The sequence below is a fragment of the Exophiala bonariae genome (genome assembly GCF_035927105.1).
Source record: "Exophiala bonariae strain CCFEE 5792 chromosome Unknown scaffold_44, whole genome shotgun sequence".
In the NCBI taxonomy this organism is placed as follows: Eukaryota; Fungi; Ascomycota; class Eurotiomycetes; order Chaetothyriales; family Herpotrichiellaceae; genus Exophiala; species Exophiala bonariae.
The window spans coordinates 74135-100855 of NW_027042519.1; the positions used below are offsets into that span (position 1 = coordinate 74135).

Sequence of the window (26721 nt, forward strand, 5' to 3'; positions counted from 1 at the left end):
TGAGAACTGAGGGTTTCTCACTGTAGCCTTGTTACTGAAACTCGAAAATTGTCGAAGAATGGATGCACGTTAATATCAAAATATATTCGGGGCTTGGCACTCTTTACCAAGTTGTCCTCGATCTAGTCTTACTCCAATCAACATGCCTTGTCTAACGGGCTTCGCACCTCATGAAATAAAGTGGCTTACGAGATCGTTGGCTGTGAATTCGAAGGAGTGAACAAAACGAAAATTGACGAATGGGTATTATATTGTAAGACAAGTGGCAGAAACAGCCCCGATGAAGGAGACCAACTACATGGAATGATGGCATTTCTTTCAAAAACACATCGCTTGCTTCGCTCTTTCGTAATGGTATAGTTACATTCTATCCGTGATCAGATCCTGTCTGTGTTGTGTCCTTCATAATCAAATTGTTTTTGTTATCCAGTGGCGGTGATGTCGTGGGCATCCCCTCTGGATTTGCTGGGACCATGTGTTGCAACAACTGTCTTAGTGGCCCTTGTGGCTGTAAGCCTGCTTAGTGAGTGACTGGAACACTGGTCAAGCCTCGTACTGGACAGCCATGCCAATGTGCGGGCCTGGGGAGTCTCACAGTGGCGCACTGAGGTATCACATATCAAACTCGTGAAAGGGGCCTCTCCCGCATCAGTAGGGACCGCTATTCCGACATCCGCAAGTCTCCAACACGTTAATCGAGTATTGGCCACACCTGATCAACCTCTTTGCGTGGATGAGCGTGACTTTCTGATGGTTTAACTCTTCAACTGGAGCCACTTCTTGGTATTTCGTCAAGAGTCTTGTGGCCCTGATAGAGAAGTAGGACTCTAGCCTTCGAAGGTTGCATCTCAGCATGGCGGACCTTTATAGCCAACTTCAGCCATAGTCGCGAATTGCTCCTTAAAGGAATACCTACCCCTGGCTACAGTGAAGTAGCAGAGCGTCATTGATTCTGATTGAGATCCATCAAGTGTTCACCTCAACCATCGCAACAGGGCTGACATGAGCAATCTGCGATCCACAGGTTTGGCGATATAGTCATTCATCCCTTCAGCCAAGTAGGCTTCTTCGTCACCTTTCAAAGCATTCGCGGTCATGGCGATGATGGGTATGGACGAGCCCGTGGCTCTGATCTGTCTGGTAGCAGTAACACCGTCCATGACGGGCATGCTGATATCCATGAGAATCAAGCTATAGGCCAGAGGCTTTTGCTTGACGAGTCTCAATCCATCCGCACCATCACACGCAACATCGACCTTTTCGAAGCCAAATCCTCGCAATAAGCGCACCATGATTGTTTGGTTGATGGCGTTGTCTTCCACGAGAAGTAGGTGCTTGTGAGGTGCCAATTCTTTGATGTCCAGGTCGGCGGTGGACACAGCCAATGGTGCTGGGGTAGTAATCTCCATTTTTCCAATTGAGACGGTAAAGTAAAAGTTGCTGCCCTGTGATTCTTCATTTTTGGTGTAGCCAACCGTACCGCCCATTAATTCTGCCAAGCTCTTGCATATCGAGAGCCCAAGCCCGGTGCCTTTGTACCGCTTGGTGGAAAAATTGTCAAGCTGAGTGAAAGGGATGAATAGGAAGTTCTCAGACTCAGCTGGAACACCAATGCCGGTATCTATGACTTCTGTTCTCACAGTGTATGATCTCTCATCCTCGTGAGTCAAGCGGATCTTGATCCGAATGCAACCCGTCTCAGTGAACTTGACGGCATTCGAGACGAGATTTTGTAAGATTTGACGGTAACGCAAAGGATCACCCTGAGCAAATCTGGGTAGATTGGGATCCAATTCAATCTCAAATTGTGGACCAGTTTCAGGCCCGAATTTGTAACACCGGCGGACAGAAGCAACAACTTGGGGGATGTTGATCACCTCTTTGGTGGTGACAGTGAATGAGCCAGAGGTGAGCTTGGAGTAGTCCAGAATGTCGTTGATCACCTGCAGTAAGATGGCACCAGATTCATCGATGATATCAGCAAGCTCCTTTTGTTCTTGGGACAGGCCCGTATCGATCAAGAGAGACAAGGCCGAGAGCATTCCGTGCATGGGGGTCCTGATCTCGTGGCTCATGTTGGCCAGGAAATCGGATTTCAACTTGGAGGCTTCTTCATATGCCTCGATGAGGCGAGCCTCGCCAGCTTTCCTCTCGGTGAGATCTCGAGTGACTTTGCTGAAGCCCTTCAGCACCCCATCGTGATAGACCGGGGCGATGATGACATTGGCCCAAAAGCGAGTGCCATCTTTTCTGAAGCGCCAGCCTTCATCCTCGACCTTGCCCTCGCGCAGAGCCACTTCAAGTTCCCTTTCAGGCTTTCTTGATTTTCTGTCTTCATCCCCGTAAAATATTGAAAAGTGTTGGCCCAGGACATCTTCCTGGGAGTATTGCTTCAGAAGGGTAGCGCCGGTATTCCACGTTGATATGCAACCGGTGGGGTCGAGCATGAATATGGCATAGTCGCGAAGAGTACTGACCAATACACGATAGGTTTCGGCAGCGTCCAGCTTCGCCTTGTGTCTGAGGGCTTGCTCAACCTCTGCTGTAGCATCTTGACCCTCGATAAGGAGATAAAGTAGTTCGTCTTCTTCATAGATAGGAACGGCTCGGAGGCGCCAATGGCCAGGGAGGACACTGCCGAGTATGGGGTCGGTCTTTTGCTCGATGCGGGTTGAAATGGCGTCTTCGACAAGCTGCTTGACTATGAGGTAGTTTGTGGAGTCTAGAATTTCGACAATGACATCGAAGAAGTTCTTGCCATGGACGAGGTCGAGATCGGTTTGGAAAAGGTCCGAGTAAGACTTGGAGACTGTACAGAAACAAAGATGCTGGTCGAGCACGGCGGTGGGCGTTGGGGTCAGAGCGAAGATACGTTCCATGCCGGTCCGCTTTCGACCGTGGCTATTGGATGATGGGCTGGGAGGTGGGCTCAGGTGGTCGGTTGGTGGGGGACGTCTCACCAAGGCTGAGGAGGAGAAGAAAGGCGAACGAGAAGATGGTTCCTTTGCGCCTTCCGGCCTTTCTACTGCTGGACGCTTCAGCGACTTCATATTGCGATGTGCTATCGATAGATCATCTTGGGGTAGTGGGAAAGAGAGAGGATGGCGGGCCCCAGAGGGAGAGAGGGTTGGAGGGTAGAGGATGAGCAGGGTTGCAGGATGAAGCGACAGAAGAGGAGGAGAGTGTGTACAGAGTACGATCAAGGACGAAACGAGTAGCAGACGTTGAAAGATGAGGCAGGCAGGGAGGTGGTTGCCCGATAGAAGCACCGTGCCAATGTAAAACCGCGCAGGACGATATCCATGCTGTGACGGATATTGATTCTCACTCTTACCTTTTAGTTCAATCTGGAATCTGGAATCTGGAAAGATGGACCTGGTGCCGCGGTGCAGGGTTTGAGGACGGGCGGATGTGCTCCGAAGCGGGAGCATCAGAGGTGAGCGATTGGTGGCAGACTCGTCTAGCTGCCGCAGGAGAGGCGGGCGAGGTGGATATGCATGATTTTCGGGGGGTTGCTTAACGGACAGTCTGGGACTCTGGGCTGAGTTCTGCTTGGACTTTGATGACTTGGGCCTGGGACGTAAGCTGAGAAAGAGGAAAAGAGGTGCCCGTGTTTTGGTGTTTGACATTTTGGCTTTGGGGAGGTGGGGGGGTTGAGATTTGCAGCAGTGGAGCCCGAGGGCACCTAAAGAGCCCCCCCGAAATGGCCTAGGCTTGGAGTCCAGGGCGGGAGCAAGAGCAACTCTATTTGCACCCATGTCGAGGCGAGCATGCGGGTAGCATAGCGTCCTCCTTAGTAGGCGGGATCTGATCTGATCACTGATGCACTGATGATCTGGCTTACCGAACCGTGATGGATAAGAATCTGTGATGATTGGTTACGTGGGAGTTTGCAGGCCACTCACTCGTAGATCAGAAGAGCCAGTCATTGGATTCAACCACCGTGACCATGACCATGAACTTCCAACTTCCAACACGTCTGGACACAAGGTTGAGAGGTGGAGTAAGAATGTATCCGTAACGAGGAGGCGAGTCTCTGGACCGCCTGAAACTCATTGGGACCGCCGATTTCCGCTAGGCTGCTTCCTCCCCTGCAGCGATAATGAATAATGCATTACGCCCCTGCTAAAGTATGACCAAGGGGGCGCCACTCCTCGGGGCGATTGGGTTGCTCAAATGCTGTCCGAGACGTGTCGAGCATTCCACCAGTCCTGTCAGGGCGCCTCGGGCCTTGACCCAGAGGTTCCGGGCGTCTTTAAGAAGCCCCATCGCCCCCCTCGCCCTGCCCTCCGCGCCTATATGAATTGGGGAGAGCACCTCGTAATGGAAAGAGATATAGATGCATCGACATCTCTATGTGCCAGAAACACAGACTCTCCCATTTACTGTTCATGTAGTGACATATCGAGGCGAGGCATGGCTCCCACATAAGTGTCAGGGTTGAACGGGCGTTGGCTCTGGGGCAGCCCCCCCGCCTCATATCCCGGTAAGACGATTGCAGGTTTTCTTGCAGTGATTGCTAAAGCCACATGCATGACCTTGCAGACAAGGCTTGATTTCCGAGCAGAAGAACAACAAGGTGCTGATTCAACGTTGCACCAACACACCATATTCAGAGCTGGCTTTTAATACATCATATTTCTGTGACAGGACCTTGTCGGACTCTGGACCATGATGCATGACTTTTGACTGGACCTAGAGTCACCCCGAGAGAGTTTCATGCCGTTGATACTTGTAGAGGGGGTCTTCTCTATCGTCGGCTAAATTTGCAAAAGCCACTCTGGTTGAATTCAGTCAATCCCATCTACTCTCTTAGTCTGCAACAATTCGGACCGTCCAGTGGAATAATACACAGACCGTTAGATGTCGAGCTGGCATTGAGTATCCGTGAATATGAACAAACCCTTTCACCCTCATAATCTAGTCGGGTCCTGGCCCAAACAAAGTCGTGCATCTTGGCGAATTTTACAGGCTAGCCAGGGTGTCTGGACATATTCCGAGGCCCCGATTTGAATCCCACTCTACTAGCAGTACGGATACGTGTGTTTCAAGGGTCTACTCGTACAATGCTCTGTTTTGACGGTGACCTCACTACCAATCTTTGCCTCCAGTGCCATCTTGAGAATCAAACCATGTACTGACTTCTGGATCTGATATAATCATCTGTGAGGTCGCACCCTCTCCAAGGTAAGCATTCACAATGTTCCACAACGTGTTTGATCAGCGGCTTCAAAGGCCAACGTCCCCAAAGATCCATCCCTCATGTACCACAGCCGTACCACAGCCCTACCAGACGGTCGCTTGACAGGACTTGATGCACAGACTTTTGAGACATGATAAATTGCAGATGCAGGTAGGAAGTGTTGAAAACCACACTGTTTGTGCGTCTCCGAGTTGAATTCCTGCATCAAGATTGTGCAAGACTAGACAAAATGCAGCCTCAAAACTACATGCCTGCCAATGTATCCCGTGTCCATCTCCAAATCCATCTCCCTGGTCTCATGCTCTTGTCAACTTGACGGGCGAGGAATGCCGACCTTCTTTATATGCATTCGTTAAAAAACGACGCTGTTTTACCACACCACAAACGCCTGTCGTAACGGCGGCCGTTCCATGTATCCTGCTGCCTTTTGTGGGCGAGTCCTGGCTCGCCGTGTGCGCAAAATGTGTAACGTGTCCCATTCCAGTCCATTGCTACCAACCCGTTTCCGCTTCGTTCTCCCGATTGGGGACTGTACATTGACCATCAACAGATGGTCGGTGACTCGCTCCTTCACTCCTAGTTCATAATCTTAATGGTTCAGGCAAATCACCCGCAGTGCCTCGTCCTCTTTCCTCTTCACAGGCTCAGTCGATCCAAACTTCGCACCCTCCGCCCGGCTCCACTCGTCACCAGTCCGAGTTTGTAGAATGTTTCCTCGCCGGCTCCGTTTCGGCCTCCAATATACCATTTCTCCGCTCCCAGCGCATCGATGAAGCCACCCGACGAGTTGGAGCTATCGCTCCCTCGCCGCTGACGTCCTCGTGACGGCCCAGGCGGTGACATCGACAGGCTTGCATTGGCATGTGATGAATGAGAGGGTGATTGAGGATGAGCATGTGAAAGGGGTCCAGTAGGTGACGTTGTTCCTGGCGATCTTGATAGAGGGGTTGCATATCGATGCGAGTTGGGATTGGTGGAGAACGGTAATGGTGCTGTGGTAGTTGGCGGCTTTGATTGTGACGAAGGTTGAGATGAGTTGGGTAGACTGTCATGCGCCTTGGTGGTGATGGTTCTAGGGAGGCTTGAGGTCGCTGTCGCTGTTGTAGTCGAGACATGAGCCGCGGCCACCAGAGAGGCTGGTGAAATCACCGCATCGTAGGAGGATGTGGATTTGACTGGAAAGGTCGGACTGGTGCGTGCCCGAAAGACGGAGAAGAAGTTGGCAAGAAAGGGTCGATTGGTCGGCATGACTGGCCTCCTGAGGATGGAATTGTTCCAACGTTGTCTGTGCTGGTAGAAGTCGAAATAGGACCCCGAGGTGTTCCACCTCTTGACACTCGACGAAGTGCCGGTGGGCTTATGAGTTCGCCTCTGCTCGTGAGTCAAATAGAATGTCAGGTTGCCCGAGGAGTGTGAGATGATGGTCAATAGATCAACACGTGGTTGTGCCGGCCTGCACTCAATGAGAAGCCTGAGCAGTTAGATGGTCGACTTTGAGGCACAGGTGAACGTCACAGTGCGGATGAGATAGGATGTCAATTGGGAAATGATGATTCGCCCGGAAGTGATGGATGGATGTAGCAATAGTTTATCGGGAGGTAGAAATGATGTTGAGTCTGGTCGTTATTCATCGGTGACTGGATGGAGAGCGAGATGATGGGTAGGAGTAGGAGTCATGTCATGGCCGTTATACAAAGGTAGTATTATTGATTGCAGCACATGGTCATCAACGACTGCGGCAGTGAGGCAAATAATGGAAGAAACCGGGCGTTTCGAAGCGAGGGGACGTGATGCTCCGACTTGAACCCCAGGGGCCTGAGGACCTACGAGTAGGAGTCTCTATCCGTAGCCTGTGGGGAGACCCTCGGGACACCTTGGGCACCCCAGACGAGAGCCCCAGGCGCGCGCCCAAGCACTCGGTGGGTGTCTGGGCTGACGAAATTGGAGCCCTTGGGGCTCCTCGCTTATCATCAGCAGCATGAGTATTCGCTGGCTCCTCCTCCACCAAGCTGGATGTTGAAGCCGACCCGTCTTGTCGTCCGCTCCTCCTCTCCTCTTCCTCGTGTCCTCGGCTTTCTTTCACGAGTTCATTTTCAAGGACAAATGGATTGCAAGTTCAAGTGTTACGGGGTACCTAAACTAGAACTGTTCGTTCCCCGCAGATTCATGCCAGTGCAATGACGAGTAGGCCTTTTCTTGAATCCCGGGGGATTCTCGAGCCGTCCTTTCCTCTTCAACATTTACCCCGCTTGGCAGGAATGGTTGTTAGGCTCCCGCCAGTTCCAGTTCCAGCTCCAGTTCCAGCGCCAGTTCCTCACATTATAGATGCCTCCTGGAAAGCTTCACAATTGATCTGAACTCGTAGTCTGACCACAGCCGGTCTTGTAACCGTGGAGTTTGACCGTCACTGCTCGTCCGCCTAAGCTTTGTCACTTGAACCGCCTGGACCATCACAATCACCGACATCATAACAAGCATCACCATCATCTACTCTTCATCATCATACGTAAACTCGAGAATCTACTCATCTCATTAGTCTCATGTGAACCGTAATTCAGTTCCGAATCAAACGTACCATGTTATTCCAATTGCCACCGTGGCTCGTAACTGCACTTGGTCCCAGGTTTTCGAAGCCGAGTCCCTTGTAGAATGGAACCAGATGGTCGTGGGCCAGCAAAGCCAACTGCTTGGCCGATTTCGAGTCTTTGATTCGAGCAATGTAAGATTTCATCAGAATCGAACCAAGGCCCATCTTCTGAAACTCTGGTGCGACGGCCACTGAATGGATGCAGATGGTTCCGCCTTGATCTTGGTGACCCAGAGGTTCTTCGTCATCATCGTTGCTGGGAAGCGACGAGCGTCGTGTCTTCCAGTTGGAAGGGATCCCCATGGATGCTTCAGTCACACTCGGGGCCGGAGTTCGAGTTGAAACCACGTGCGCCATGAGTCGACGCTGTGGAGGCGTATTTGAATCTTCGGCCTCGGCCTTGGTGGGTTGCGTGAAAAGTCCCAAGCTGAGCTCGGGACATCTGGTCAAGCGATACAGAAACTAAATCATCCACATCTCGTCAGCATATGAGCCAGAACTTCCAATAGAGTTGGTGGCATGTCGTCGAAGACCCCCAAGGACTCACCTTTTCTCGACTAGCCCGTTCCTCGGGGGGGAACGCCTCCTCCTCGAGTTTTGTACACTGATCAACATCAAAAACAGACAATGCCTGATTTTCGGGATGCAGGCGATCCCATTTGTGAGTTGAGCCGCGGCGGCGACCGCCCAATCTTCCAGTTAGCATGTTCAACAATGAGTGATTTGCCATAGGGTCGTGGTCATCATCATCCGAGTCGTCTTCACCGTCGCCAATCTCGTCGACGTCGCGGATGTTGTTGCCGTAACGATGAAGATCTAGTGGAGAAGAATGGACCTTTTCGTCATCCTTCTCATGATCGGGCATGTCGATATCGGTGTGGTTGATGTCGATAAAACCGTCCTCGGCAGACGAAAATGACAGAGCGCCTTGTGAATCGGCCGCCTTGGCACTTCCGGCATTCGTTGATTGGTCGCTTTCCTGCAGATTTTGTGCCATGATAACTGAACGAAACGATAATGGGCACACGACCACCTGCAGATGATTGTGGTTGGAGCCTTTGGATGAAGTCGACGATGATACAAGGCAGGCGAGTGGCGATCTTATGTGAGGACTTGGACAAGAATAGAGTCTGGAAATCAGGTCTCGTCTTCAGTTTGTTTTGTGGTGGTGCTTCGGCCACGGAAAAACTATTTACACTCGAGTCGAATGTGCGCCTTCCCGGTGAGAGTGTCTAGGAAGGTGTGAGGCAAGGTGTTGTACTTAAATCTCAGCTGGAGAAAGACCGAACTTGAAAATGATCGTTGATTGTTGGTTGTTTTGCATTGGATTCTACTCGTTCAATTTGAGAAGAAGAGATGATCAAATTTGAAAGCTAAGGCTTCTACAATCATCACCACTAAACAGAGTCCAGCTACTAGTTGCGGGTACCTATAATGGAGATGTGCACGGTTGCCACCAAAAAGTCAGAGTCTTCGTTCATTGACCTGGCCTGTCAACTTGAAGCAGCTTACGAACGAGGCAGGCTGCATGTGGATGTAGTAGTAGTCCATGGAACGAGGAGGAGGTTCAATCGCGCTCTCAAGCTTCCCTGCTTCGAGTTTAGCAGTTTGGTTGGAGGCTTCGCTGCCCAGGGGTTCTCGGGTGGTTCCCTCCTTCGGTAGAGATAAGCGTCCCTGTACCGTTAACGCCGCTGCATCTACCGAAATATGATCAACAGGCACCATTGCTTCGGTAACATATGGCACTCCTCTGGGTTCTGTATGATGGGTCTCTGAAGATTGAAGAATTGGCTGCGCGACAACATTTCACTCATCCAAGGAGATCAAGCATAACACATACCATGAGTACTCTGTAGTCCTCATTGATAATCTCAATGAAAACTGCATCGCCCGGGCACAGTTCCTCCGGGCGACATGTCGGGGAGATACCTACCTAGGTACCTAGTAACCAAGGGCTTGCCCCGCCTAAAGGCAGCTAGGTATTAAGCTTAAATAAAGGCGGTGGATAACGGCCATAAGTGGGTGGACACGACCTGGGGGCGTTGGCCCCGGTCAACTTGGACCTGGACCCTACGCTGAGGCCTGCCCGTGCAGTGCGTGAGGCAACTGCGGGCACGTCATTCATTTATTTGCCCTTCACATCCGACACGCCAATTTGAACAATCAACACTTTGTCATCCAACATCTTGAACAAGGCTACTTGGTCCTTCTCGATGCTTCCCTTCTGACACGAAGGCTTTGGGTAATCAGATTTCTCTTTGCGATCAATTCTAGCCATCTTCTTCCTTTTGCAGTCATCTGCATTCTCACCTCCCGGTGCGCTACTTCCCTACAACAAACAACCTCCCGACAAGATGTGAGTTACTTCAACATTGCTTCTTGTCTCTCCGTGATACTGACATGCTCAAAGGCGCATCTCCATATCCATCGTTGCCTCCGATGTCAACATCGAATCGGACTTCCTCCCTTTAGACGTCTCTCCAGATATGACACTGAATGACATCAAAGCCATCGTCGAAGCCGAGATCAATGCCCCTCCCGAGGCACAGCATTTCCTAAAAGATGGCACCCCTGTCAATGACACAACCCAGAGTCTTACAGACCTGAACATACAGGAAGGGGACGTGGTGGCTATGGCAATACAAACCTCCAGATCGAGGAGACGGCCAGCCCAAGATTCAACAGGTGCACAGCCTGCACAACGAACACGAACTGGCAATGACACGGAACAACTGAGATTAAGGCTTCTAGGAGACCCGGCTCTCATGGCTGAATGCCGCCGTCAGGATGCCGAATTGGCCAACGCAGCCTCCGATCGAGAGGCCTTTCATAATGCATGGAATACGCGACAACGGCAACATGAGCAATCCCAGAGAGAAAAACAAGAGCAAATTGCACTTCTGGAAGCCGATCCCTTCAACGTCGAGGCCCAGCAAAAGATTGAGGAGATGATCCGCCAGGAGCGAGTTTCTGAAAACATTCAAAAGGCTATGGAGGAGAATCCCGAGTGTAAGCCGCACTCCCTGAATTTCTGTCGAGCAAGCTACTGACTTGAGCATCTAGCGTTCGGTCGAGTGACCATGCTATACATCGACGTCACAGTGAACAATGTTCCGATTAAAGCGTTTGTGGATTCCGGTGCGCAGACTACCATCATGTCCCCAGACGCGGCAGAGCGCTGCGGCATCCTTCGATTGATAGACAAACGTTATGGGGGCATCGCAAGAGGAGTCGGAACTGCTACAATTCTGGGACGGGTCCACTCGGCAGACATACAGATCGGACAATACAACTTGGCAAGCAGCTTTACGGTGATGGAGGGCAAGGACGTGGATCTTCTGTTGGGGCTGGATATGCTGAAGCGCCATCAGATGTGCATTGACCTGCAAAAGAATGTACTCCGGGTCCAGACCGACGAGATTCGATTTCTGCCAGAGAACGAGATCCCCAAAATGATGGAGGAAATCTTGGAGAGTGAGCCCAAGGTGGCAGGACCTGGGGGCAGCACGATCGGTGCCACCACTGGCACACTTGAACCGCCTGCTGAAGCATCATCGAAAACTGGTGCAACCGAGCCCGGCAGGTCGCAGGCCAGCAGCAGTCAAGCCACTGCACCCCAGGCAGATTCCAGTACCAGCAATTTCGGCCAGTCTCAACCCATTACTGCCAGTTCAGTGGCCAAGATCACGGAGCTCGGTTTTACGCGTGAAGAAGCGATTGCAGCACTCCGACAGGTCGATGGGAATGTGGAGTTGGCAATTGGACTTCTCTTGTGACAGTGGGATGCAAATGGCCATGGTATGACGTGAAGTTCAGAAGACATCATCTCAGCTAGAGTCATAGAGGTCAAATTCCACCAGCCATTTCAATCAAATGCCATCAAGCGGAGAAACCGATCAACTCTCTTAGTTTCTAGTAACCATGCAGCGTACTTTTGACCAGCAAACTTCACCAGGCATTAGTGTTGATCTAAAATAGTGAATTTTCTTTAGTTCGTGATTGACGCCAATCGCGACAGCATGAGTGCCCACTAGCCCATCGCCAAGGCTCGCTTTGCCTGCCAATTGCAACTGCAGCTGGGAGACGCTCCGGCTTCCATTTCCACCTGCGACAACTTGAAGGACAAACCCATCGGACGACAGAAACCGCAACTCACTCTTGCTGATTACCACTTGCTCCATCACCTCTCGCCTGTCCCCTGAACGTGCCAACCTGTGCAACGGTGCTTCCTGGACCGTCAGACAATGAATCGACCAGGTGGGTGTTCACTCTGTCCTCTCCATATCCATTTTCCGCTTCCTCCCCTCAAGGCTTGCAAATGCGATTCCCCAGACTGCATTGCATCTTCAAATTCCAGGTTCACACAAAGTGTACTTCTCGATATTGCTTGAGAAAAGCGTCATACCTAAAGGAGCCAGGTCCAAGCGAAGCCCTTCTTTACAGCGCCCTACAAATTCGGTTTGATCACGAGCCAACCGCACGATCTTAACCCTATGTCCTCCATCCCCACAGCGATCGCTGCGGCCCATTACCCTGACATGTTCTCGAACCCAGTGAGATTTAATGATTCAAGTTGGTCCGGAATTGTTTTGCATTGCGGGAATGAGGTCTGGGAAGTGAAAAGTCGCAGTGTACGATTTCATGGCGATCAATGGTGGAGAGATGCCAGCCTTCAACCGAAAACGACCGACCTCCCACTTTCATTCAATTGTCCACCCAGTGTCAGATAAACGTGGAGGGCATCAACTTGACGCTTGATTTTATCCTCACTCACCTAGGCATTTGGCTGATTTCATATTCTCTAGGACCAGGGCGCCCCGTCCAAGCTGTCAATAACCTCAATCACAATCAAAATCAAAATCGAGCCGTTAGCAACGGTAGAATGCTCGCCAACAAACCCAGCACATGGGCGCAAGCGGGACTCCCTCCAGTGACACCGTCGAGTCAGCCGAACCGCGAAGCCGTACCACCAGATAATTGGGCACAAGCCATGAACCCCAGAAGCAATGCGCCACTTGACCTTTCTGCCTCGTCGTACGTTATCTGTGGTTGTTGATGACCGTTGGTCGTTGGTCGAATACTGACATGTGGATCAGCTTTCCTAGTCTGAATAACAGTGGTCTCCAATCGCAGAGTCACAATATCTCATCAAGTGCATGGCAAACCGGTCCCCCGCAGGCCGAACAGAACCAGCGACAGCAAATCCCGTCTTCACGATCACACATCTCGTCTCGTTCCCAACAGCAGCAACAATCGAATAGTGTACGGGACGGGTTCTACCCCACAGACACGTATTCAAGAAATGCGCCGATGGAGTTTGGCACGGAGCCGCAATCTCAACAACTAAGGCGAGGTAGCCAAGTACCGAGCGGGCCACCAGGGCTGCCTCGACAACCAAACATGCAAGGAGACGTTTCTGGTGATCCTAGTAGGGTGACTTCTCCTTCAGGTCAGACACAGATATGTACGGACCTAATCTTCTCTGAGGCAAAGACGAGTGGGCTAATATAAGCTTGACAGCAAGGTCACCTGTTTCACAGAATCTGGCGGCAGCCATGGGGCACGATCGATTTCTTGGCCAAGAAGGCAGAACGCTACAGAAGGATTTTCCTGCGGATGCGGTATCCAGCTTTGAGACGGCGACACGAGGAGAGCAATCACTGGAGACGATTTTGGGAAGCATGACTGAACGGGAAAAGTTTGGCATGAAAGGCTATATGGCGGAGCAGGACAATGCCAGCCCAGCAGGACGAACGCTGATGCGAGGAGTAGACCTAGCAACGCTGGGGATCAACATGAATTCACTGGAACCACTGTTACCGATGTATCCCGGACCATGGGCAGAACCTGGAGCACAGGCACTGAGGCCGCTGGACACAGAATCGACCATCCCCGACTGTTATACGGTCAAGAAGATTGCGCCGCTGTCGAGTCGAATCAACGGGTTCATGGACGAGACATTGTTCTTCATCTTCTACACGATGCCTCGGGACTACACGCAAATGCTTGTGGCTCAAGAGTTGGTGGCTCGGAAATGGCGATATCACATGAGAGAGAAGCAATGGCTGACACGAGACGACGCATCACCAAGTCCGGTACTGTTGGATGACAAGGTGTCGGAACAAGGGTACTACATCTGGTGGGACACAAAGCTGTGGAAGAAGGTTCGACGGATATACACATTGAGGTATGAGGATCTGGAGGAGCAACCGAGTATGGGTAATAGAGCTATTCATCCCGGAGCGATTGCAGGTGGTGTGGAGCGAGGCATGGGAGGGGGCAACTTCAATGCTGTACCCAGTCTGGAGCGGATGGCTGCAACTGGAAGAGGGTTCTGAGAAGGCTACCTGGGTCGTGTTGCAACCTCGATGGACAACACGAGTTTGATTCGCAACGTTGACCTGAGGCCGAGGGGGCTTTCGAGCATACTTTGTAAGGAATGCCGACGGACTGCCAGTGTCAATGAGTCATACTGTTTGCACTGCTCCTACAGTGGCAATGTGCAACGAATCAAATCAATACTCGAGTTGGCTGATTGAATGAAGAACTTCCAAGGCTACAGTAGGGAGTAGTTACTAGTGAGTGGCCTTAGTAAAGAGCCCGAGTCATGACGGAGTAGTGAGGCTGCCCCTGCCTTATCGGCGTGGTCTACTCCTTCTAGCATCAGATATTTCTCTTTTCGGCTGGAAACCGAGAAAGTTGCTTCACCAGCAAACTAGTAAATGGAACTAAGGAAGGTGCGGATTCCACGGATCACGGGTCACGGATCACGACTACAGTGGTACTTTTACCTTACTGACAATTGATATCGTCAATCTCCCCACCATCAAGTCAAGTCAAACCTCAAGTCCTTTCATCATCGATTCCCTTTCTTTATCATTTATTTCTCCGAGTTATTGTATTCGGGGTCCTGCAACCCCTCAATTTCATATCACCATCACATCACTCCGCTCCCGACACTCGAGTCAGTTCTGTCCCGCCTTGCCAGTACAACGCCGCCATGGCCCTCGATATTGGGAGCTTCCCGATCAACAACGGTCAACAACGGTATGAAATGCAATCGTTGAACAAATAATCCACCTTCTGTAAATACCGGCTTGGGTCTCACGTCAACGTTAAACTCACCATTCTATTTTCACCCCGTTTCCCTTTCCCTATTGTAATCACTTGTCCCACTCATTATTCAACCTCTCATACCTTTCATTCGGGCTCACGCCCACAACCACAAAAATGGTGTCCCTTTTCCGAATTCCCTTTCTCTCCACCAAGTCCAATGTGTCAGAACCTCCTGCAGACATGGTACCGAAAGACTTGGACGTCTCAGTGGCCAATCCAGCAAATTTCGAGTCCATCGCCGACAAGGTCGAAACCTTGCAAGCCGAGCTAGCTTATGCCCATGACCTCTGTGAACAAGCTAACCTCCAGTTCGACATGTTCCGCACCGAGATCTACAACTTCAAGCAGCAAAATGCCCTTTTGATGCAACAACTCGCCGAACGTACCACCTTGGCCAACGCCCTTCAAGCTCAGGTGACTCAGCAACGCGCAGACCTGAGAAAGGAAAGAACTTTGAATATCCAAATGGCTGCGAGGCTAAGGACCGAGACAAACTCTCTGAAGGCAATGACAAACCAGGCTCAAACAGCCCAGCAGCATCTTGATGATGCCAAGTTCGATATTGAGTACCTCAAATGCACTACAACAATGGGCAACCCTTTACTTCCTCCCTTGACTCCTGATCATGAAACCCCGCTTCCACCACGGCCCTTTGTCGTTGTTCTCGTCGATGGTGATGCTTACGCGGTACGTGGTCCCATCAAGCCGAATAACTTGATCCATCTCTCTGACTGTGTTTGACCAGTGGTCTTCGGATTTGTTCGTGAATGGCGGACACTCTGAAAAGACACCTGGTGGTATGGCTGCGATGCAGATTAAATTCGAAGTCACCAAATACATCCGAGATCAAAAAGGCACCATCCCCTATACCTCTGCCATTGTCACACGAGTATTCCAAAACTTCCAGACCATCTCCAGGACTGCTCAAGCACCCTCACGCCATGGAAATGGGCGGCGAGATTGGCACATATTCTCCATTCAGTTCACCGAAAAATTCCCTCTCTTTGATTTCTTCGATGCCGGCAGGGGAAAAGAAAGAGTCGACGACAAAATTCGAGGTACCTGTTTTTGAACCCATCCGGTCCACAAAGCCACGCTGACTTTGCCTGCAGAGCACTTCCATTTGTTCCTGTCCCACCCCAACTGCTATGCAATTTTCCTCGCCGCTTGTAAGGACAATGGGTTTGCTCGCATGCTCGAGCCATACGTAGACCATCCATCTATCCGTGAAAAGATCATCCTCGTCTCTCCCGGCTTTAAGGCTCCCGAGATTGCTGGACTTCCGTTCACCACGATCGTGTGGCCTAGCATATTCAAAACTGAGGTTGCACCGCGTGACATATCGATCAAAACGGCAAAACACGCACGAGAGAAACAGATTGCCCAGTGGCTGAGCAGACTGAGTCTGGACAAGGGTACGAGTGCAAAGACTCGAGCCATAAACTTTACACCAAAGCCTGCAGCCGTGCTCGATCTTCTGCAGCCATGGGATGTCCACTGCGCGTTGGCAAGGTATTTCGGTATGGGGACAACCAGGTTCAATGACTTTAAACGTGGGGAACACGCATGCAGCATCGAGCCTTGTGCAGATTCTTTGGAAACACGAGAAATCGAATGATTCGCGTGCGCACTTGATCCTGTGCCGTCAGGGTCAGTCTGTATAAAAGGCTGGATACAACGTGCAGCATTGGTTCGACCACAGTCTAATTGAGTCGAACATCGCACCACCTTTGCCAATCAGTCATGCAAGCCCGAAATAAGCGAGCGGCTCTTCATCTCACCAGATCTCACTGTGAGACAAACCAGACCAAAAAACTATTCAGCCATGAGTTATATCCTGTTGTACTGTGTGAGAGCCGTTGAGCTTCGGCAGATGTGATCGCATGATGATCATGTATTCGATGACGAGCTGGCACAGGTCCATCGGACATTTTGAGCACAGGTTTCAATGTCATGTGTACTCCGTCATTTCTAACCCTTTACTTTGTCGCTCACGTATATCGTTCTACTACAGAAGTTCTACGTCCACATGCCCCTTCAATCTTTCCTGATCCGGTATATGCCGCACAAACTTGCAAAGAACTATCATCAGGTCATCCATTTCAACATGCACTGCAATGAAGTGATGCGGCGCAGATCCATAATACACTGGCTCTAGGTATCTCGTCCTTTGGCGCCCTAATCGCAGCACTGGTCTTTCGTACGCTCACAACTGCATTAACGACTCAGATTCAATTTCTCGCCCGGTGTGCATACTAGGTAACAGCTGAGCCTTCTAAGGGCCATGAATTGGTCTGGCCGACTCGCTCTCACAGTAGGACGAAGCAGTCTATGTGGCTTGGGATGCTCGTGTCTGTCGTCCAACGTGCAGCTTGGCTCGACAAATAAGCATCACTGAGCATGCCAACTCTGAAAACTATCGTTCTACGGCACGTCAGCCTTAGCCTATAGCATCAGGCTGAGCTGAACATTTGACACATCGGATCTATCATTCAATGGCCGATAAGAATTTCCTTTTGGTCGGCTTACCTGGCTGTCGGTCGCAATTGTGGGAAGCTGTGAAATTCTTATTAACGGTTGGTACCTGGTGGACGAGACGTCTCTCTCAGACCCGTCGCTTTTCTCCGCTGTAACCAAACTCTGAATGACGATAAATCCTCCCACCATCACAAGAAATTGCCAGAGGCTAGGATACTCATTACTCGCAGCCCCACTAAGGGTAGATTGCGTCGCAGCAGTTGATGTTGCTTGTTGTAATTGGCGATGATGAGGTTTTATTGCATCCCTAAGCAATAGACAAGCTTCACTGCACGCAACATAGCATATCGAATCATCATACCACTGGATAAAATGTTGTGCCGTTGGCAGCAGTGATCAACACGCACTTGTAAGTGCATTGTGTGGCTAGAGGTGGGGGAAGATTGCCAGCAATAGGCCTATTTGATTCCAACAGGCGGACAATCGCCGAGGCTGTTAAGAGTTATATCTAACAAACTGCTAGACATTCTCTCGAGAAGCGTTTCACCTACTCGTCATTGCAGTTGTCGTAAGTGGCAGTTTCAGTGTCACTCGCAACGGAAGATGACGTTGTTTTTGGTCACAACTGGGGCTGGACTCTCCCAAAACGAGGTATTCGCCTGGATACAGTTGAACTGTGCAGTGACGTGAATTGCTAAGGCGAGCAGGCGGAAGGTCAACGCCCACATTGCTGAATTGGAAAGCCCGAGAGCGCCATAAGGTTGACATTCAGGCTCAATAAGCATTCACAGGCGGCCGTCTACGCTTTATCACAAATCTGGAGCAAAGAGTTGTACAAAAGGGTGTTGTACTGCCCAATTCCATTGAGAAAAATTGGTCCTTCGCTGACTATTGTGATTTTCGAGTAGGCAAATATCCGTGGTTTAACCGATCCGTGACGAACTTTTTTGGCCTAGAAATGGCGGTGAGCTTGTTCCTCCTCGTTCTCGATGAGTATCGCTCCTTGTTATTCCGTAGTTGTTGCATCGTAATCCTCGTCGTCAGTTCTCTATAGAAATCTAATAAAATGCCGTTAGGAGGGTCTTATTTGCGGTATACGGATGAGGTTAGAGATCTCATTCGCCTATAGCTCGAAGCTAGTATTTTTAGTAAAAGAATCGCGCAATTCAATAGGGTTTTCGCCTCCTTTGTTTTCTAGATGAATATACTACGTAAAACGCCTTAATTAATACTCGATTTAACGCGTAGGAGAAAGGGTTTGAGCCCTAAAATTTATGGAGAGGTAAGGGAGGCTTTGGTGGCATTGTTAGAGAAGGATAAGACCATTTTTTTAAGTGAAATCGCCAATTATTTGATAGAGCATTTTGCAATAAATATTAGTGTTACAATAGTAAGTAAAACTCTCAAGGAAATGGGCCTTACTCGTAAGAGATTAGGGCTCATCGTATATCGCGCCTAGAATAAGGAATTACGAGCTCACTTTCGTACTTACATAGCGCGCGATTATAGTGTAAATTAGCTTATAATAGTAAATGAATCGGCTATAAATAAGAGGACGAGTGAGAGGAAATACGGTTAGAGTCGTCGTGGCGTACCCTATCGAGCATCGAGAGTAGGGAGAAGGAGTGAGCGTTAGAGTGTTTTGCCAGCTCTTTATTATAACGATATTCTTTATTATAAGGTTTTCTACGGCTTATTCGATAGAGAGAGGTTTAAGGGGTTTATTAAGAAGCTCGTGAAGGAGATGAATCCTTTTCCTACGCTAAAATTAGTTATCCTACTCGATAATACGAGTATTTATTATTATGATAGGATTGAGAGGATCTATGAGAATATCGACGTTATTCTTAAGTATCTCCCTTCGTACTTACTAAATCTAAACTCTATTGAGCTATTATTTTATAAATTAAAGGATTAGTTATATCGCAATAGAGATCTAGCGAAGGACTTTAAGCATTGGTTTAAGGGGATTATTTATATAGTGATGAATTGTATCACTAGTGCGGCGACGATAAGAGGCTATTTTAAAAAATGCGATTACGATATAAGTAAGAATTATAAGTAAATAATGATTCAATAAAATAAGTGCTAAATGCGTACTAGTTAGGGTACAAGACTAGTAAGTATTTAGTCTCTTAATTTAGGGGGTATTTTAGTACTACGTATATAGTTTTATAAATAACGAAGCTCTCTAGTTACTCTTTAAATACATTTCTATATAGATCACCACTAGAAAAGATTATTTAATAAGTGGTTTAGCTTTATTCTAGCTCCTCGTTATATAAATAGCTAGTAAAGGCCTAAGAGTATCTATTCTTAAGATCCTTTAACGTTATATTTCTAATAGTTATATAATCTCGCTAAATCTTAGTATTAGTTATAAATTAGTAATATTAATTATAATATAGCAATTAGTACTAGCGTAGGCTATATTGTAAAGTTACGTATTTACTAGCGATATATCTCGTAATTTAAAAAATTAACCTCTATTCTAGCGACGGCGAGATTAGGAGCTTACTATACTACTACTACCACTCTCTACGACCTATACCTCTCTTACCCACTCCTTTAAATACTTTTTTATCTTGCGTACGAAACCTAGAGCGATTTTCATACTCTTAAACTAGAGATTAGTAATCTTACGAATAGCACTAAAACTCTATCCATCTCTCGCCAAAATGTCGCTAAACGATACGAATTTCTCGCGATTACATAAATATTTAACGCCTAATTAACTTAAATAAAGGATGAGATTATTATCATTATCTCCTACTCGAAATGGCGAACTCGATTAAGGCTCTTTTAGTAGTATAATCGTAGTATTAACTAATGCTATTAGCGAACTATTTTATAGTAGAAACTCTCCTAATATTCCACTCTCTCCACTACTACTAACTCCTCTAGCATAATAATACTAGTAGTATATCGGCGCCGATATTACTAGTAAAGGCATTACTCCTTTATCCTATAATTTATAGCGATCTCGTACTACTTTAGCGTCTCTAAGGACCTCTCCTAGGACCTTATCTATATTGGCTACGCCCTTCTTTATAAGGCTATTCCATTTCCTTATATTAGGTAAGAATAGGGCTAAATAGTTATAGAGATTCCCTATATAGAGAGATCCTTTATTAGAATAGCTAGCAATACGACAAACCTACTTTATAATAATTGCGATAAGTAAGTCTTCTAGGACCTTCTCTACAATAGCTTTATTAATATTACTAACGCGTTAACACTAACTAGTACTTATCCTAGTAGATCCTCCTTCTTCTAAACGACGCGTTAGCGCCTCTATAACCCTCTCTACTAGTATAAGTACTAGCGTAGGTGCCTTCCACTTAAAAACCGCCTTTCTAGAGACGTCTAAAAATCGAGAATCGAATAGCTTATTCTCGATAGTGCGCTCCCACTAGAACCTCTTAAAATTCTCATATTACTTATCGATGCTACAGTTAATCGTCTTAAGTACTTTATTCTTCCTCTTAACCGTTAATCGTACGCCAAAATGGTTAGGAATGAGCTTCTCATTATTACGAGAATATTTGTTAGCTATTTGCAGTCAAGTACTCGTTAAAAAGTTATCGATTTATTGTTAGGAACGGACCTATATAAATAGGCAGAGTACGACGATTAGGGTAGTTCAATGGGTTATAGATTGTTCCTTGACGTGTGTCTTAACTAAGACTCAAAGCATAGAGAGGAGGGAAGCTCCCCTCATGCGGTGAGCGTGCGGTAAGCCTTCTACTGAACTAGGTTCTCGGGTCTTGGCTTGTTTGTTTGGTTTGGGGGTTGTCTGAATCGACGTTCATGACAATTATCCCCTTCCCCCAGGCTTCTCGTCCTCGAGAAGCGTATCGCATGCGCGTCGCATGCCTCAAATCCTATGAGTTCCGGCCTTGTTGGGGAATCCCCACGTAAGGCTGTATCATCTTAGTTGCGCCAACCTCCTGCGGTACGCATGAGTTCCTAGCGAAGTGAATCTTGCAGTATTCACCTTATATGCCTTGGATTCCTTCACTGTTCCTATTCATCCTATTCATCCCATTTATTCATTCCTCGCACTGCGTTTCCTCCTGCGTAGCGCATGCGTTTTCTCGTATAGTGAATGTTCTTGCTATTGTTCTTGTGGCCTATTCATCCACTTCACTCTTATCCCATTTAGCCCATTCGGCTATTGGTTTTGCTCCTGTGAATAGTATGCGTAAATGTTGAGTAGTGAATCTTGCCGTAGATCTATAGAATCGTAGTGTATATATATCTCCTTCTGCTCTCTCTCTGACCTTAACCTTTTTCATACTAGTTACATATTAACTGTATATGCTATACGTATGAGACCCTTAGTCTATAAGCTTTTGCTAACTTGTGATGTAGTATTATTATTATTACTATCATTATTATTATTATTATTATCATCATCATTATCATCATTAACTGTAAGTGTTGCTGTTGAGATCCGCATGAGAATCGAGTATGTACTGACTGAGTTGTGATAGCTTCAATTAATTAAATAGTGAGATTCGTGAGATTGCCTTTGCGAGATGTATACTAATCGCATGTAGTGTCTGCCGCTATTGGAATCGTTGTTCCGTCCGGCTCGACCCCCCCCAACCCTCCTTCTAGTGGAGGTGATAAGCGTAAACGTAGATAGTATAAGTCCCGCTATCGTTTCGCAGCTAACTCGTAGTAGTCCCCGACGATACCCCCACCCCCTCTCGTAGTAAGAGAGCTAAGGGTGCCCGTAAGGCTAAGTGCTGCTACCGCTGCCTTCGCCGCCTAACTTCCGCTGGCGGTGCGGCCGGTACTCGCATCGAGTGCAAATTCGAGACGCCTAAGGGTAATGTCTCTATTAACTACTAGTACTACGCTAAGAGTAAGCGTACTAGTCGCTTCGGCTATATCCCTATAAGTCTTATCCTTTTCGTATGCGAGCCTCACTCATTTCGCGTAGGTCCCTACCTCCCTTATCTCGCGTGCTAATGACCTCTAGAACGCTAACGTCTCGCTTACGTATCGCGATGAGGACGCCGAGACTAAGAAGGATATCGAGGCTGAGGCCGATGCTCTTAATTAAGAGCTGAAGCTCGCCGATACTAAGGCCGCTCGCAGAACCCCCGGTAGTCGTACCGTTAGCGGTTGTATGCGTTTCGCACGCGATTCGCTAGGTTCTATGGGTAGCGCGTCTACATCGGAGCTTACTCCTATTCTCGGGTTCCTTTTGAATGCCTAACGTGCGTTAGTAGACACTCTTCGTAAAGTCGTAAGTTGAGCTCTACTCCTACTTTTCGTATACTAATCGCGTATAGTATGGTCTTAAGCCTCGCTCTTAGCCTAAAGAGGCTTCTTCTGGCTCTAAGGAAGGAGAAGACTCGGACTTTGAATGATGTAGTCATATCGTTGGGTGGTTGGTTAGGGTATAGGCTAGTATCGCCATTAAACCGCTTACTTCTCGTAGTGGTAGCTCTAGCTCTTTCTTTTATTCTTTCTATCCCTAGCTACGAAGGTATAACCCTCGGAAGTCTAGTAAAGCCTAGTGGCTAGGGAAGGGTTGGGTGGGCGGATCGTAGTGCTCTAGCTCGCGTCTCGCAAGAGACTATGGGAATTTAGACGTAAGCCGGTACTTTCCTTTATTTATAGTTTTCCTTTTTTGTATATAGTAAAGCCGCGTCTAAGTCGCGTATAACCCGCAAGAGTTGTATCCTACGCTAGTATAAGACGGTTTAATTAAATCTATTGCTACACCAATCTTCTTTTCTTAAACTCTTCGATTAGGTCCTATACGTTCCGTATATATTGCTTAGGCTCTCAGCTATTATAAGCTTCACTAAAACCTTTTTATTAAATGTAGAATTTAAGCTAGCCTCGTCGTTAACGAATATCTAGTACTTACTCTACCTCCCATTCCTCTTCCTAATTAATATCCATTAGTTTAGGCGTTTTCTCTTCGTCTCTCGTGCGGTACGCTTATAGTAAGGAGACGTAAAATATATAGTGAAGTCTTCTATACTTAGGAGATAGGTCTAGTTTATACGCATTCCTTCCAATCCTCTTAAGGATCCTAAAGGGTCCAATGTACTAGTCCGCTAGCTTCTTGCTTGCGCGTAGTATACGGATATTCTTTGCTAAGAGTATAACCTTATCTCCAATATTGAAGAACATTTCTTTTCTCTTCTTATTGTAATTCGCTACTATTTTCGCTATCTATTCCTCTACTATATCACGCGATTCGCTTGCGTATAGTAGGGCTTTCGCAATAGCCTTTACTTTTCCCTTTACCAATCTGTTCGATGTATTCGTATACGACTCGCCGTCGAGATTCATGCGCATATCTAGTTCAAACTTTAGCACTTATGAGAAGGGAGATATACCTATAGTAGCACTAGGTGCTACGTTCATCGCATACTCTGCGCCTACGAGTAGCTCGGCTTAATTCGACTGCTCGTAGTTAATGTAGTATCTAAGGTATACCTTAAGTGTCTAGTTCATTCTTTCTGTCTATCCATTAGTTTGCGGATAGAAGGTAGTTGAGAATAACCTACGAGTCGTAAGGTACTCGTATATAGTCCTAAACTATATCGATGTAAAAAGCGAACCTTGGTTACTAACAATTAAGCGAGAAGCTCCGTATTTTGCTATAACCTTTTCTAGGACTATTTCTTCTAGGTCTTGTGCCGTAATGGTATTCACATAAGGTGTGAAAATTACTATTTTAGAGAATCTATCTACGATGACGAGGATCGAGTCGCATGCGACTCCTCGGTGTAACGATAGCGGTAAACTAACGATAAAGTCTATTGATATATCCTCCTAGGGACCTTTCGGTATAGGTAAGGGTTTAAGCTTCTCGTATAGTTTATACCTCGATACCTTTATCCTCTGACACACCGTATATAATTTAATATACTCGATTATATCGCGTCTAATGTGCGGCTACTAGTAGTGTCGTATAATACCCTCAGTAGTTCGATGTTCGCCAAAGTGTCCGCCCTACTACGGATTATCGTGATTTACCTAGAGGATTTCTCCTCTCGTAGTAGGATTATACGATACGTATGCGCGGCGCTCGCGACGTATAAGGCTAGTATCATTAATACTCTAGGTGCCCTTAAACTCACCACTAGTAATATAGTTGTTTAGGAACTTCTTCCACGAAGCCTCCTAACACCATTTATCTAGTGACTGAAGTTCTTTAAGGCGGGCCGCAAGCGTCTCTCTACGTTTTCGTACGAGATCCGCCTCGGCTTCGCCCAAGTTAGCTCTTCTCTCCTCTCGAGGAGTTGGGAGTGTTATAATATTGTAATCGCTCTCCCTTTAAGCCTAACCTCTTCGAGCCTTAGCTCGAGTCATAACTCCGACGAACACTTCGTCGTCGAGTCTTATACGGCCCTCCTACGTATTATCTACGATAGGTATGCGTAATTACAAGACCTTACGCAAAGTGTTTTCGGGAGGAGTCTTATCCTTCTCTATATGATCTGGACGTCTAGAAAGCCTATTCGCTAGGTTATCCTTTCTCTTACACCACTTAATACGAAAGTTATATATAGCTAGTATTTCTACCTAGCGCATTTATCTTCGATTTAACACTTTTTTGGTTATGAAGCTTTGCAACGCCTTATGGTTAGTTAGGACTAGCGTGCTAATCGTAGGCGATTTAAGATAGTGGCGCTACTCCTTAAATGCGTATACGATGGCTAGTATCTCGCTATCCCTCGTGTCGTAGTTTTTCTTAGCTATAGTGAGCTTTCTTGAGAAAAAGGCTATAGGTTTCCAACGCGTGCGGCCCTCTTACGACTCGTACGCTTGGGATATGACCCCACCGATGGTATCGCCTAAAGCGTTCACCTCTAGTCTACTTTACCTCTTAGGGTCAAAGTGTGCCAGTATAGGCTCTTGCGTAAAGCACGTTTTGAGTGTGTGGAACGTATCGTCGGCCTTCGAGGTCTAAGTAAATGGTCTAGTCTTTTTCCTAGCCTTCATCCCTTAGAGTAGGTTAGTAATAGGGGCGGCGACTATAGAGTATTACTAAATGAACTCTCTATAGAAGTTCGCGAACCCTAAAAACACTTGAATATCCCGGAAGGATTTAGGAATAGGCCACTCCTCGATCGTAGAAACCCTGCTAAGTTCTATCGAGACGCCTACGGCTCCTACGCGAAACCCTAGGAAGCTTACTTCCTATGTGAAGAACTCGCATTTCGAGAGCTTCGTATATAGATCGTATTCCTTAAGTCTTTCTAGTACGAGGCTTACGTGCGTATTATATGAGTCCTTATCTATACTAAAGATTAGGATATCGTCTATAAAGGTAATATATATATTATCTAATAGTCCTCTTAAGGCCTTATTAATGTATGCCTGAAATGTTGTTGGAGCGTTAGTTAGCCTAAATGGTATAATCGTATACTCGAAGTGGCCGTATCGCGTGCGAAACGCAGTCTTCCAGCGATCTTCCTTTGCGATTTGGATCCTATAATAGGCATCCCGCAGATCTAGTTTTGTGAAGACTTTCGCGTCGACTAACCTATCTAGAATCTCTGGAATAAGCGGTAGTAAATATCGATTTTTCACCGTGACCTTATTTAACGCACGATAGTCGACATAAAGCCGTATGCTACCATTCGGCTTAGGTATAAACAAGATCGGTGCTCCTATAGTCGATTCGCTCGGAAGGATCCATCCTTTCTCCAATGCGACATCTAGATATTCGCGTAGGACCCGTAGCTCTTTCGCACTCAAAGAGTATATGGGTCCGTAGGGAGCTATTTCTCCCTCTAGTAGCTTGATAGTATATTTTGTCTTTATCTCTATTGGGAAAGGCTTATCTCTAGGATCTTTAAAGACTAAGGTAAATTTCTCGAATTGCGGCGGTAAGCGTGCGTCTTCCATAAGGGATACAAGCGCTATAGGCCCGCTTCCGGTTGTAATTATGGGGCTAGGGAGAAGCTACAATATTCTAATGATACCACTATTAGCGTCTCTTTTCAATTATTCAAGGCTAACTACTGATACCTACGGTTCGCGTGCGTTACGATAGCGCTACGCGCCTATAACCTAGTCTATATTAGGATTCACCTCTTCTAGCTAATCGAAACCTAGAACTGCATTATATTCCACAATTCTTGTAGTAATAAATTGATATCTTCGAGTCCTAGTCTCTCCTTGCTTGTCACATGTAGAAATATCGGCCTAATATTTCCTATAGGTCTCTAGGGCTTATCCGCCTATAGTACGCACTCGTACCGTATTCATCTCGCGTAATAGTCCGAGCTCGATAGCTAGTAAGTAGGAAATGAAGCTTATCTGCGCCCCGCTGTCGAGGAGCGTACGTATCTTC

General features: G+C 47.6%; 6 protein-coding genes across 6 annotated transcripts; 3 read left to right on the forward strand and 3 right to left on the reverse strand.

Annotated features, from left to right (window-relative positions):
- Window positions 1-974: 974 nt before the first annotated feature.
- LTR84_010507 (uncharacterized protein) lies at window positions 975-3050 on the reverse strand (the record flags this gene model as incomplete). The annotated part of the gene is made up of 1 exon (XM_064854043.1): window positions 975-3050. The coding sequence occupies one exon, from the start codon at window positions 3048-3050 to the stop codon at window positions 975-977; it is 2076 nt and encodes a 691-aa protein (XP_064700386.1).
- Window positions 3051-5839: 2789 nt separating this feature from the next.
- Window positions 5840-6451, reverse strand: LTR84_010508 (uncharacterized protein; the record flags this gene model as incomplete). Its single annotated transcript, XM_064854044.1, has 1 exon — window positions 5840-6451. One exon carries the CDS (start codon window positions 6449-6451, stop codon window positions 5840-5842), a length of 612 nt encoding a protein of 203 aa, XP_064700387.1.
- A 1239-nt stretch (window positions 6452-7690) lies between these two features.
- On the reverse strand, window positions 7691-8787 carry LTR84_010509 (uncharacterized protein; the record flags this gene model as incomplete). Its single annotated transcript, XM_064854045.1, has 3 exons — window positions 7691-7723; window positions 7779-8252; window positions 8338-8787. The coding sequence occupies 3 exons, from the start codon at window positions 8785-8787 to the stop codon at window positions 7691-7693; spliced, it is 957 nt and encodes a 318-aa protein (XP_064700388.1).
- An 844-nt stretch (window positions 8788-9631) lies between these two features.
- Window positions 9632-11566, forward strand: LTR84_010510 (uncharacterized protein; the record flags this gene model as incomplete). Its single annotated transcript, XM_064854046.1, has 4 exons — window positions 9632-9635; window positions 10065-10146; window positions 10201-10799; window positions 10854-11566. The coding sequence occupies 4 exons, from the start codon at window positions 9632-9634 to the stop codon at window positions 11564-11566; spliced, it is 1398 nt and encodes a 465-aa protein (XP_064700389.1).
- A 1106-nt stretch (window positions 11567-12672) lies between these two features.
- LTR84_010511 (uncharacterized protein) lies at window positions 12673-14128 on the forward strand (the record flags this gene model as incomplete). Its single annotated transcript, XM_064854047.1, has 3 exons — window positions 12673-12824; window positions 12887-13254; window positions 13311-14128. The coding sequence occupies 3 exons, from the start codon at window positions 12673-12675 to the stop codon at window positions 14126-14128; spliced, it is 1338 nt and encodes a 445-aa protein (XP_064700390.1).
- Window positions 14129-15020: 892 nt separating this feature from the next.
- Window positions 15021-16524, forward strand: LTR84_010512 (uncharacterized protein; the record flags this gene model as incomplete). The annotated part of the gene is made up of 3 exons (XM_064854048.1): window positions 15021-15593; window positions 15652-15964; window positions 16019-16524. The coding sequence occupies 3 exons, from the start codon at window positions 15021-15023 to the stop codon at window positions 16522-16524; spliced, it is 1392 nt and encodes a 463-aa protein (XP_064700391.1).
- Between the last annotated feature and the right edge of the window lie 10197 nt (window positions 16525-26721).